The sequence below is a fragment of the Coenobita brevimanus genome, chromosome 38, assembly GCF_032717465.1.
Source record: "Coenobita brevimanus isolate Jiangsu-jjx chromosome 38, ASM3271746v2, whole genome shotgun sequence".
Classification (NCBI taxonomy): domain Eukaryota; kingdom Metazoa; phylum Arthropoda; class Malacostraca; order Decapoda; family Coenobitidae; genus Coenobita; species Coenobita brevimanus.
The window spans coordinates 2,540,001-2,552,500 of NC_136991.1; the positions used below are offsets into that span (position 1 = coordinate 2,540,001).

Sequence of the window (12,500 nt, forward strand, 5' to 3'; positions counted from 1 at the left end):
TTCAGGAAGTATTGGCCAAACACATCATCCCGCAGGTCCTGGAGGCTCCCTACTAACAAGACACGGCTCTGTGCGACTTTTGGTTATTTCCCAAGCTCAAAACTCCCTTGAAGGGTTCCCAATTTGAGACTAGAGAGGAGATCATGACGGGTGCGGCGGGGCGCCCGCGAGGGGTTCCGAGGACCGACTTTGGGATGTGTTTCGGGCAGTGGAGGGGGCTGCGTGTGTCAGGTTGGAGGAGATGGGGAGCTTCTTTGAGGGGGATTGGTGTCTTAGCTCAACAGGTTGGCTGTTTTTTTGGAACCTGGGGTCGGATATTTTCTGAATAGACCTCGTATTACGCTTCTTTCCTTTTCAGGTGGCTTTACACTGAGTGACAAGCCTAATGGTTTCCTGTAAGCCAGGAAACCATTAAAAATGTTGCGTGGTAACCATATAACCAACCCATACGTGTTCCCTACGTGTCAGCAAGTGGGTTGGCTGAGGGTTAATGCACCTTCCCGTAAAACAACTAACTCGGAGACAAACGGCCACCCCTTGCGGGATTGTGGCTTGGGTCTATGGATAGATATTTTGTGTAATAACATCTTAAGCCCATCTAACCAGAACACTTTATTTTATTTTTATTTGCAACTTTCTTGACAATTTTATTTACCTTAGGATTTTTAATTTTTTTGGTATATACGAGTATAGCATTCAACAACCCCTTCAGTACGAAATCTTTCCCGAGTTGATAATTAGGATGTGAAGGTACCCTGTTCACTCTAACTTGGCATAGAACTGCCCTCTCTCCTTCTTGAAAGCTGAGTTGTATCAGTAGATGAACACGAGAATATGGTGCTAGTCACGAAGAATTGCTGTGGACAGGACCTAGTAGAGCCGTAATATTGTCTTGTTCCACCACTGAGCTACGGGAAATACGCAACAAAATTCACAAAATCAGGGCCAGGTTAAAGTGAATGGAGTACAGCAAGAATATACTAAGAAAAAATATATCATCAAGAATATCCTAATAGGAAATACATCAAGAATATACAAAGAAATTATGTGTTATCAAGAATATACAAAGAAAAATAAGAAAAATACAAAATAAAATACAGTATCAAGAATATACTAAGATAAAAATGCATCCTCAAGAATATACTAGGGAAAAAATCGTCCTCATAGTGTAAGGGTTGAGGGTGATTCAGGAGCCACTTGGACTAATTAGCCATACGATACTAATAAGCCGATGTTGTGTGTTTTTTTACAGGATGAACTGGAGACCCTCAGAGCCAGGCTGGAGAAGGCGGAGAAGGAGCGAACCACCCTCAAGCACGAGAATGAGAAGTTGGAGGCCAGGGTGAGTGTTGGCCTAATTTTCCTCGATTTATTTCTACTTCCTTTGGTCCCATGACGATATTTTCTCATTTTTAATCCTAGATCTTGATTTCCTTCACCCTAGGGAAAGAAATCAGGGTGTATCGGGCTTAGGGAGACAGATTCTGACCCAGTCCCTTCAGGTGATTGCCCCAGCTAACAACATCGCATCGAGTGTAAACAAAGATGCGTCACTGCGATTAGGGATTTTTTTTTTTCTTTATATAAGGATCAGAGAACAACCATATTCTAGACCCAACCATTTATTTATTTATTTATTTATTGATGTATTTATTTATTTATTGAGTTTTGCCTCCCATTTTTATTTTCCTCATTATGCTTCTGTGGATAGTGATAATGTTGGATGCTAATTGATATTCTTGTGTAGTTCGTCTCCAAGATATTTTTTTAAATTATCTTACTTTATTCCTTCCTTGATCTGAAGCACTTTTCCCTCCCATGTTATATTACCTTCGATACCACGTCATATTTACCTGATATATCACAAGAGAAATTTCACGTGTGTTTTGGATCACCGTGTATGATGTTGTGTATATATGAAGTTCACAGCACCACAGCATCGTCACGGCCATTGAAGACAGCTTAGGACGTGGACAAACACAGCCTCCACAGCCCACCTCACGTAAGTCCGCCCCTGGCATGTAATCTGCTCACTTAGACTCCCCAGCACCTCTCCCTTAGCGATTTATGTTTGGGTACGTACGGTTCATGTAATTTTGCACGTTATTTATGAAGAATGGTGATATTAGAGTGATGTAATTAACGCAGAAGAGAATAAGCAAAATAAATCGCTTAGGAAGAGGTGTCAGGGAGCTTCCGTACCCAACGAGAATACAGTCCCTTGTGTTACTGGATTGTGTTGATGTGTTGGTCTTGGCAGTATCCACAGTTTATTTTATTTTATTTTTTTTGCAATGTCTCTTTTTACAATCTCCTTCTGTTTTTTTTTCACTTTCGTCTGTAGCCAATGCTCTGTTAATTCTGCTTTTTGTTTTCGTTTTCTTTTTCTTTTTCTGTTGGTTTTTCTGTCGTAGGAAATAACCCGAGAAAAGTCTTAGGGAATACTTTGCCACGTTTGGTTGAAGAATGTGAAGATTGTTGTGGTATTTTGTAGTGTTAACCCAAATCACGAGAGAGAGAGAGAGAGAGAGAGAGAGAGACTTTAGGTGAGTTTTTTGGCCTGTGTGTGTGTGTGTGTGTGTGTGTGTGTGTGTGTGTGTGTGTGTGTGTGTGTGTGTGTGTGTAGTCTTTATTCTTACATATCTAAGCTATTGTCATTTTTTCACCACCCAAGTAAGAGTGTGATGTGGTGATGAGATGAGCAGGGCAGTGGTGATGACATGGTGCAGGATTGGGTATGGCGATAGTGTGGTGATAGTGGTATGGTGAGGCGAGGGGAGTGAGGATTTGATAAGAGTGTAGTGAAAGGGCGAGATGGTGATGCAACAGAGTAGAAGGTTTGTAATGTTATGTGAAGTAAGGATGTGTATTGTTGGGTGTAGTGACGATGTGTAGTGATGGGTGTAATGAGGATGTGTTGTGTTGGGTGTAGTGACGATGTGTAGTGATGGGTGTTGTGAGGATGTGTAGTATTGTGTGTAGTGAGGATGTGTAGTGTTGGGTGTAGTGAGGATGTGTAGTGTTGGGTGTAGTGAGGATGTGTAGTGTTGGGTGTAGTGAGGATGTGTAGTATTGTGTGTAGTGAGGATGTGTAGTGATGGTGTAGTGGTGGTGCACGTGGTCTGGGCAGCACACGCCACAAATACACCTACACATGCCTGGTCTAAGCGGCAGGGACGTGGAGGTGAGGCAGGGTGGGTGTGGGGAGGGCAGGGGTGTGTGTGGGGGACGGTGTATGTGTTGGGTGGATGGGTGGGTGTGTATGGGGGATGGGGAGGGGTGGTAGGGTGTGGTGGGGTGTGCGGGGAGGGCAGAGGTAGTGGGGCAGGGTGTGGGTAGGTGGGGGAGGGTAGGTTTGGCGGAGCAGGGTAGAGGGTGGGGGTACGGGCTATGGTGTAGGGGGAGGGGCAGGTGAGGCCAGGGTGGGGTGGTGGTGGTGGGGTGAGAAAGAGGAAAACGGTGATGGAAGACACACACACACACACACACACACACACACACACACACACACACACACACACACACACACACACTCAGGCATGAAGATGAGCAGAGTAGCAGCCTAGACGTGTGTGTGTGTGTGTGTGTGTGTGTGTGTGTGTGTGTGTGTGTGTGTGTGTGTGTGTGTGTGTGTGTGTGTGTGTGTGTGTGTGTGTGTGTGTGTGTGTGTGTAGGCAACCTTGATACAGAAAGAGTCGCCATTTCTGTGTTGGTTTCTTCTACAGGTAAATAAAACAGCTTGAACTTGGCTAGAATATGATACATGAGAGAGGAAGCGCCAGTCAGGTTCATTATCGATACTGTGTTTCCCTTAGTGAGGTGGGTGGTGCTGAGAGAGGCTTTGATGTTCTGGGGATAGTAAGTCAAAATAGCACTCCCTAATTCATCTCCCAGCCACCCTCCTCGGCTGTAGGTGTTACGAGGCTGCTTGCATGATATGTCTTTAGTGAGGTTACCAAATTTTTTTACCACGTTTTATACCGGTACTGTGTTTTGCTTCCCTTTGCTTCTGCCTTTTCTACGGTACACAGCAGTATCGCGAATTAATTACGGAGGCTAAGGTGAAAGTAATTTATATCACACACACACACACACACACACACACACACACACACACACACACACACACACACACACACACACACACACACACACACACACACACACACGCCAATCGAGGAGGTAGAAAGGATGTAGTACGAGTAGTTTTTTTTTTTTTTTTTTTTTTTTACCGCCTTGCTCCAATATGATCGTTTGGAGGTAAGGGAGAACGTCATCGTACTGAAGGGGTAAGTGATTCATTACAAAGGAGATTTATTTATTTACTGTTTATTTTTACTCTTATTCAACCAGAGAGACTTCTTCGTGTTTATGGTATTTTACATGGTCGAGAGAGAGAGAGAGAGAGAGAGAGAGAGAGAGAGAGAGAGAGAGAGATGGGGGAGGAGGTAAAATTAGGTCTAGGCAAGGCAGGTGCTTGAAGGGAAGAGGTATGTGAATATTGGTGCGTGTAGGGAGGGGGGGTGTTTAGTGAAGAGTGGTGTGGATATCCCGTAGAATTATTAGTTTGTGTGTGTGTGTGTGTGTGTGTGTGTGTGTGTGTGTGTGTTTTAATGCCTGTGTGTATGTCTGTCTCTTCGCAACAATCGCACCAAAATTTAATTGATGACCATTAGAGGAAAACGTGACAAAAAAAATTGGGGGGGGAGAGGTCAAAGGTCAATTTTAGAAGTGGGATGTTGCTGTCTTTGCGGAGGTATATGCTCCCTGAGTGCTAAATTTATTAAGATGGTGTGATGGTTGTATTATCTGTAACTATGACGAATTTAAATATGTAGTTTATTTAGGTTTTGAGGGTTTGAAAGTGTCCGAATTTCTCATATGGAAGGAGCAAATATGACAGTCGCTGAAGTTTTTATGTGAAGGTGATTTTGTTGAGGTGCCTGAAACGAGTGAGAAGAAATAATCACAGCTTCTTTCGTAACCATCATCATCATCATCATCATCATTATAACCACCTCCACCACCACCACCTCCACCACCACCCCAGTCCTGTATCCTGCTGTTATATCTCCTTAGTCCGAGTTTTTTATTTTTATTTATTTATTTATTTATTTTTTCATGTTACGTAGCTCAGGCGAAATCACTTTATCTGGGGACTTTATAAACTGACAGTAATACCCCTGAGACCAAGGACGTCTTACTCTGCTGTTCTGGCAAATACCCGACGATTGTGTGTGTGTGTGTGTGTGTGTGTGAGAGAGAGAGAGAGAGAGAGAGAGAGAGAGAGAGAGAGAGAGAGAGTCATCAATGAAGGACAAGTTGGCTGTTTGGTTGTTTGTACGTAAATATGGAATTCAAGGTTAGAGGTGCAGTGCCAAGGTTGTAAAAGTGAGGTGGGCAGGGGGAGAGGGGAGGGGAATGTAGGGGGAAAGGGGGGAGTGTAAAGGGGAACTGGAGTGTATGGGGAAAGGGGGAGAGAGAGTGGGAAGTATGAGGAGAGAGGGGAACTATTGGGAGAAGGGGATGAGTGGGGAATGTGTGGGGATAGTGGGGAGTGTAGTGGGTGAAGGTAGGGAATGTAGGGAGGTAGGAAGGGAAAGAGGGAGAGAGTGTTGGGGGTGAGAGAGGGAGGAAAGGATGGAGGGAGAGAAAGGAATGTTGATGTGGGGGATAGGTAAGGAAGGAAGGATTGGTATGAGAGGGTAGGGGAGTGTAGTGGGAATAAGAGGGAGCCTGGGTTTGGGGGAGGAAGGGGAGCATTGATGTGGGAGGTTAGGGGTGTTGTGTGGGGTGGGAGTGGAGAGAGGGTAGTGTTGGGGAGAAGAGGGAGTGTAGGGGGAGTAAAGGGAGCGTAAGAAGTGTAGGGGTCCATTTGGCTGTAGATGCCTCACTCTCACTACCACGTCGAACCCTACTCTCATGTCCCCTCACCCTGACTCACTCCTTTTGGCTGTCTCGTCATAGTCTGTTCTTTTGCCTTAGTATTCCGGTGTTCCTGAGGTTTTTCCCGTGTTACTGATAATTTTAACTTTTTTCTCATTAGGTTATACTGTCATTATCCTTATGCCTTGTCACTGCTTTCGCCTCTCGCTGTTATATACTGGGGGTGTATTTTAAAAAGAGTTTATATTTTAATCTTCCCGATGGTGTCTGGTATATTTGCTGAGATCGGATGAGACAGGGACTTCAGTGGACTACTTGATGATGATGATGATGATAGTGATGCCAGTGATGATCTTATGAATGTCCTCCAGGCTTAATATTGCCGTGGTTGTAGTAAGCTGTCTTTGTGCACGTTTGTTTTGATCATTTAAGCTTTGTCTGTCTTTTCTTTTCTTTCATTCTTTCTTTCCTTTTCTTTTCTTTTTCCCTCCTTCCTTCCCTCCTTCCTTCCTTCCTTTTTCTTCCTTCCCTCTTTCCTTCTTTCCTTTGCTTCTTTCTCTTTTCTTTCTTTTTTACTCTTTCTTGTCAGTTTCGGTGAGTTATTATCTAGCGTCTTTTCTTTCTCCCTGTGACTCACTCCTTGGCTGGGTCTCTTCCTTGTCTTTCTCTTGGCTTAGTACTGTGTTAGTCTCCAGTGTTTTTCTTTTTTATTATATATATCTATCATTGTATCTATCTCTATCTATCAATCTGTCTGTCTATGTATCTGTCTATTTTCTTTCCATATACAATCTTGAATGAAGTTACCTCTCATTTTCTTCGGTTACTGAATTGGTAGTTATTGTTATTGTTATTATTATTATTATTTTGTTTCTCTTTCTGGATCTTCTTCGCTACGTTCATATCATCATCATCATCATCATCACTGTCGCCTTATTTGTCAACATTTTCGTATACCTTTCTCCATTATCATCATCTTATCATCATCATCATCATCCTATTTGCCCTTTTCTATCATCGTCATCATTGCCCTCATCAACGTCCTCCTCCTCCTCCTCATTATCATCATCATCATCATCATCACCATCAATTTTTTTTTTCAATCTGTTTACTCTTTATCCTATCAATATCACCTCATAGTATCGCCAATATCCTCATTCTATTTCAGTCTTCATTATAGTCTTTTTCTGTGGCCTCCTGTGTAAGTCTTCTGGCCCACAAAGACCCTCTCAGCTTTCTCCACTCTGCCCTGTCAGCCTGTGGGAGATTTAGAGTTGTGATTAAACGATTTGGTATGCTTGCAGGGGAGAGGTGTGAAGAGATAGTTTTATTATTATTATTATTATTACTACTACTACTGCTACTACTACTATTACTACTACTACTATTACTATTACTACTACTACTACTACTGCTACTACTACTACTACTACTACTACTACTACTACTACTACTACGACTACTACTGCTACTACTACTACTACTACTACAGCTACTATTATTATTATTATTATTATTATTATTATTATCATCATCATCTATTTGCCAGACGCCTTAAGGGGTGGCCACAAACAAATTGCCTTCATGTCGCCCTGTCCCCCGCCATTTCACTGCCCTCCCCCCAACCCACACACCCCTCTCTCATATATCTTTACACCCCATCCCTCCATCTCACCCTCGGCCTCCCAATCCTCATCCACCTCACTCAGCACACCCTCCTCGTTAGTCTCTCACTCCATCCTCCAGATTATTATTATTATTATTATTTTTTATTATTATTATTATTATTAGTAGTAGTAGTCGTAGTAGTAGTAGTAGTGGTGGTTGTAGTAGTTGTAGTAGTGAGTGTTCAGCGGAGGAGATAGTGGCAGGTAAATAAATGTAAATATTCTGTTGTAACTCATATTCTCTCTGCCACCAAACGAATGTGTATTATTCTTCGTGCAGTACTTATTGTCAAGTGGAGAGAGGCACCGTAGATCATATTGTTAGTGAGAAGACGTTATGATTATAGTTTTGACTCGTGTTGAGATTATCAGTGTGTGTGTGTGTGTGTGTGTGTGTGTGTGTGTGTGTGGAGAGAGAGAGAGAGAGAGAGAGAGAGAGAGAGAGAGAGAGAGAGAGAGAGAGAGAAACACAACAGTACCCCGCCCTGACCAGTTTTAGTATAGGCAGTGAAACACTCTTTAGGAATGTCGTCTGCATGGGAGAGAGAAGTAGGAGAACCATTTATTTATTTTTTCGCTATAAAAATAAAATCGTCAGGCAGTAGTAGAAAAAGAATAAAGCTGACCTGATCTCTCTGAAGGGTATGGAGGAATTTAGGGCAGACTTACGTAACACTCTTATTTTTGTATTTTTTTTTTAAGTTTTTCTCATATTATTTGAGTTTCCAAAATTCCAGTGTATTTATGTGGGGTAGAACACAGTATTTTCTCTAGTGTTATTTATTTATTTATTTATATTTTTAACTGACGTGGGTAAAAAGGCAAGTTTCAAGAAGTGGATAGGGCAGGAATATTGTGATTAATTTTCCCTTTTTTTTTTAAGATGGAGGAAATGGCAGGAGTTATTTATGCACAGTGAAAAAGAGCGAAAGACAGGAAGCTACCAAAACTGACCCATCCAAAGAAAGCAGAAAGAAAGAAAATAAAGAAAAGATGAAAGAAAGTAAGTAAAGAAAAGATAAAAGCAAGAAAGAAAAAGAAAATAAAGAAAAGATAAAAGAAAGAAAGAAAAGAAAAGAAAAGATAAAAGACAGAATGAAAGAAAATAAAGACAAGATAAAAGAAAGTTAAAAGAAAGCCAAAATCAAGATCCGTTCGAGATAACTGGACACAACGAGTTAGAGAGAGTGGAGGTCGTAGGAAGAGGGAAAGATAGACTGAGGAAGACAGTTCAGTAGCAGACTAGTAATGAATATCCCCTTCACTCAGGCTGTGTATTTTCATGATCTACTCTTGCTAATTCCAATCTATTTTACTCGATTCATTTTATTTTATTTTATTTTATTTGCAAAGAGGTTAATGAAGGCTTTAATTAACCCCTTTAGTTCGGGAAGCCTCTCATAACCTAAAAAAAAATCGTCTAAGGTGGCAAAAATAAAATAGAGAGAGAGAGAGAAAGAGGAGGGGGGGGGGTTAGAGTCATTTTTCAGGTGGGATAAGAAACAGGTATATACTGTAGATGTTTATACCTCTTGGTCGTTTTGGCAAAGATGGAAGTTTGGTAATATTATAGCCTACTAGTTGGAGGCATCACATGGAGAAGCTTAGCAACATATTTTCTCTTTGTTTCTTGGGACAGTTTTCACATACACACACACACACACACACACACACACACACACACACACACACACACACACAATCATGATACAGTCTGTCCTCTTGGGTGGGTTTTAGTGGGATTCTTCCGTCATGAGAGAGAGAGAGAGAGAGAGAGAGAGAGAGAGAGAGAGAGAGAATGCATCCAAGAGATAAAAAAAAAAAAAACGAGAGAAATTATAGGAAACAGTCGCGAAGTGCAGTGAGCTTCGTTGGCTTGTAGTTGTTATTATTATTGTTTTGTTTTTGTTATTGTTACGCCTTCAAAGTAATCTAGAATATTACAGAAATTGTAATGGAGAATTTACGAAAAAGTGGCGCTGCAAAATATTATAGTATCATAGGACAGTGTAATGAATTGTTCAGGTGACACATACACGTACAAGACAGGGTGAGGTGAATGGATTGGTGTGAAGTGGACATGATACTTCCACTGGGTATGGGTTAAGTGTGAGGTGTTGGGCTTCCTTTCTATCATTGCATAAAAGCATAATTAGGAAGTGACAAGATACTGGTGCGGTGTGAGATATTAGTTCAGTGCTGAGACGCGGTACTGTTAGATGGGTAATGTGCTGTGATAGTTGGTGGAGAGTGTGTGATATTTCAGTGACTCCTTCTGTAGTGTATGCTCATGTGAAGCACGGGAATTGGTGTACAGTACTTTTAAGGGGTAGAGAGTGTAGGGTGCTTAATGTACTGTATGTCGTCAGCATCAACATTCTGACTTCCTAGGGTGAGGATAGTGTTGGATATTTGTGGGTGAGATGGGAATACTGGTGAGGTACTTTTCGGCCAGGGTAGTGTACTGGTGGGGGTGTGTAGTGTGGACGGGGAGGGTGTGCGTGTGCGCGACGGGATGCTAAGTATAGTGTGGTCGTGGAGGCAGTGTGGTTGGTGTGGCGGCGGTGGTAGGACGAGTGTGAGGTGAGTGTGACAGAGAGAGAGACAGGGAGGGAGAGATACTGAAAGAGGGAGAGAGCGATACTCCTTCGTTCGCCATGACGCAGCCGTGATGGAGCCGCGTCGCTATCTACCCGACCACCACCACCCCTCCCCTGTCTTCCCCAGCCTCACCCCCGCCTCCCCTGGCTACATCCCCGGCACACACTCCTTCCTGACCGCCGCCCCACGCTTCCCCTACAGCGTCTCTCCCGCTAGGTATGTCACAGGGGGTGTTGTCCATGGCCCTTCGCCCTTCGTCACTAGCGCCGTCTCCCCACCACCACCGCCACGCCGATCCCTTGACTACGGGGGGTTTGAGAGGAGGGCCCGGCCTTCCCTAGGTGGACGTGAGGTGGAGGGGGGCGGCGACCCCGTGGTGTTCAATGCCGGGTTCACCTTCCGCCTGGGTGACGAGGCCATGGTTCACCGCCACGTGGAAGTAGAACCCGCCTTCACCATCCCTGAGGCACACTCCGCCAGTTTAACACGACAGATCAACCAGTTCCTGAAGAAGAGCGACCACACCCTGGACCGGTACAGCGCAGTGCTAGAGTCCCGCTCCGCCACCAGACTTGCTGGGTCCAGGGCCAGATCAGCCACCCCCGGAGCATCGCTGGACTCACCAGACGTCTCCCTCAGCCTCTCCTACCGGGCCCAGCGCTCCACCTCCGCAGCCTCCATCGCAGTGAAGGCCGAGAAGCACCTGGAGGCCCTTGGTCGTGTCTCCGGTGCTAGGAGGACGGCGCCGATCGCAGAGGGTGAGGAGGACGGGCTAGGGTCATCCAGCAGCTCGTGTGATGAATTCGACACTGACGAGGACGTGCTTCGGTCTGGGGACGTTTTTGATATCTCGGACGACACTTCCGCTGACCTCAGCAAGGTACTCATTCACCCGACCCCACCCACTTCCCCTCCCCACACCACACAACCAGCAGCTACGCCCACACCTACACCTATACCCACACTCACACACATCTATACCCACACCACACCAAAACACCCACACCCACGGCCACATCACTAGCTCCGTCAACATCTACACCTACAGTATACTCACGTTTACCTACCTCTGGACCCACACCACACCAAAACACACCTACACCTACATCACACCACCAGCTACGTCCACACCAACACCAATACCCACACACATGTATACCCACACCACACCAAAGCACATTCAAACCCACACCCCTACAACCAGCTACGTCTACACCCTTGCTTACACACGTCTGTATACACACCACCCTAAAACACACCCACATCCACACCACCAGCCTTAGTTTCACCCACACTTACATCCACACTTAATTTCACACTATACCTGACCAGCAAAGTTATATCCACACCAGCATTGACACCCACACCCACACCCTCCTGTTACACCAGCTGTCAGTGTCCACGTCAGCAATCATACAACACGACTTCCGTCTGTCATAACACACACACACACACACACACACACACACACACACACACACACACACACACACACACACACACACACACACACACACACACACACACACACACACACACACACACACACACACACACACACACACACACACACACACACACACACACACACACACACACACACACACACACACACACACACACACACACACACACACACACACACACACACACACACACACACACACACACACACACACACACACACACACACACACACACACACACACACACACACACACACACACACACACACACACACACACACACACACACACACACACACACACACACACACACACACACACACACACACACACACACACACACACACACACACACACACACACACACACACACACACACACACACACACACACACACACACACACACACACACACACACACACACACACACACACACACACACACACACACACACACACACTTTCCCTTCCCATCCCAACCTGTCCCCACCTCATAACATGGAGTGAGGTGTGGGTAGTTATAAACTAGTTACTTTATCCTGTAGTCTTTAGTTTGATGCAATAGAAGGGACAGATAGGCCTCCTAATTGCACTTGATATGTAGATGGAGTGTATGGCATTTATTATTTATGATTTTCTTTCTCCATTTATCGATTATTGTGAGTGGGGGTGATGGTGATTTAGGTACATTTTATTCCTTATTTATTTATTTTTTATACCTGGCGTAAAAAAAAAAAATTGACCCCCGTGAAAACAAACGGTAACGTAGAGATTTGTTTTATCCTATTTATTTATTTATTTATTTACTGTCATATAAAGTGTTATCTCCGCCTCGTGACTACCACAAGGCAATTTGGCAAGAGGTGTACGTAGACCTAAT

At 44.2% G+C, this 12,500-nt stretch overlaps 2 protein-coding genes across 2 annotated transcripts in view; both read left to right on the forward strand.

Moving 5' to 3' along the window:
* LOC145396485 (unconventional myosin-XVIIIa-like) overlaps positions 1 to 12,500 on the forward strand; it is a 474,506-nt gene that overhangs the window by 342,284 nt on the left and 119,722 nt on the right. The window contains exon 19 of the mRNA XM_080269857.1: positions 1,253 to 1,342. Within this exon, the coding sequence (XP_080125983.1) occupies positions 1,253 to 1,342 (90 nt within the window). The remainder of the gene's footprint in view (positions 1 to 1,252; positions 1,343 to 12,500) is intronic.
* Positions 10,225 to 11,594, forward strand: LOC145396475 (uncharacterized). Its single transcript, XM_080269848.1, has 2 exons — positions 10,225 to 11,034; positions 11,487 to 11,594. Exons 1-2 carry the CDS (start codon positions 10,225 to 10,227, stop codon positions 11,592 to 11,594), a joined length of 918 nt encoding a protein of 305 aa, XP_080125974.1.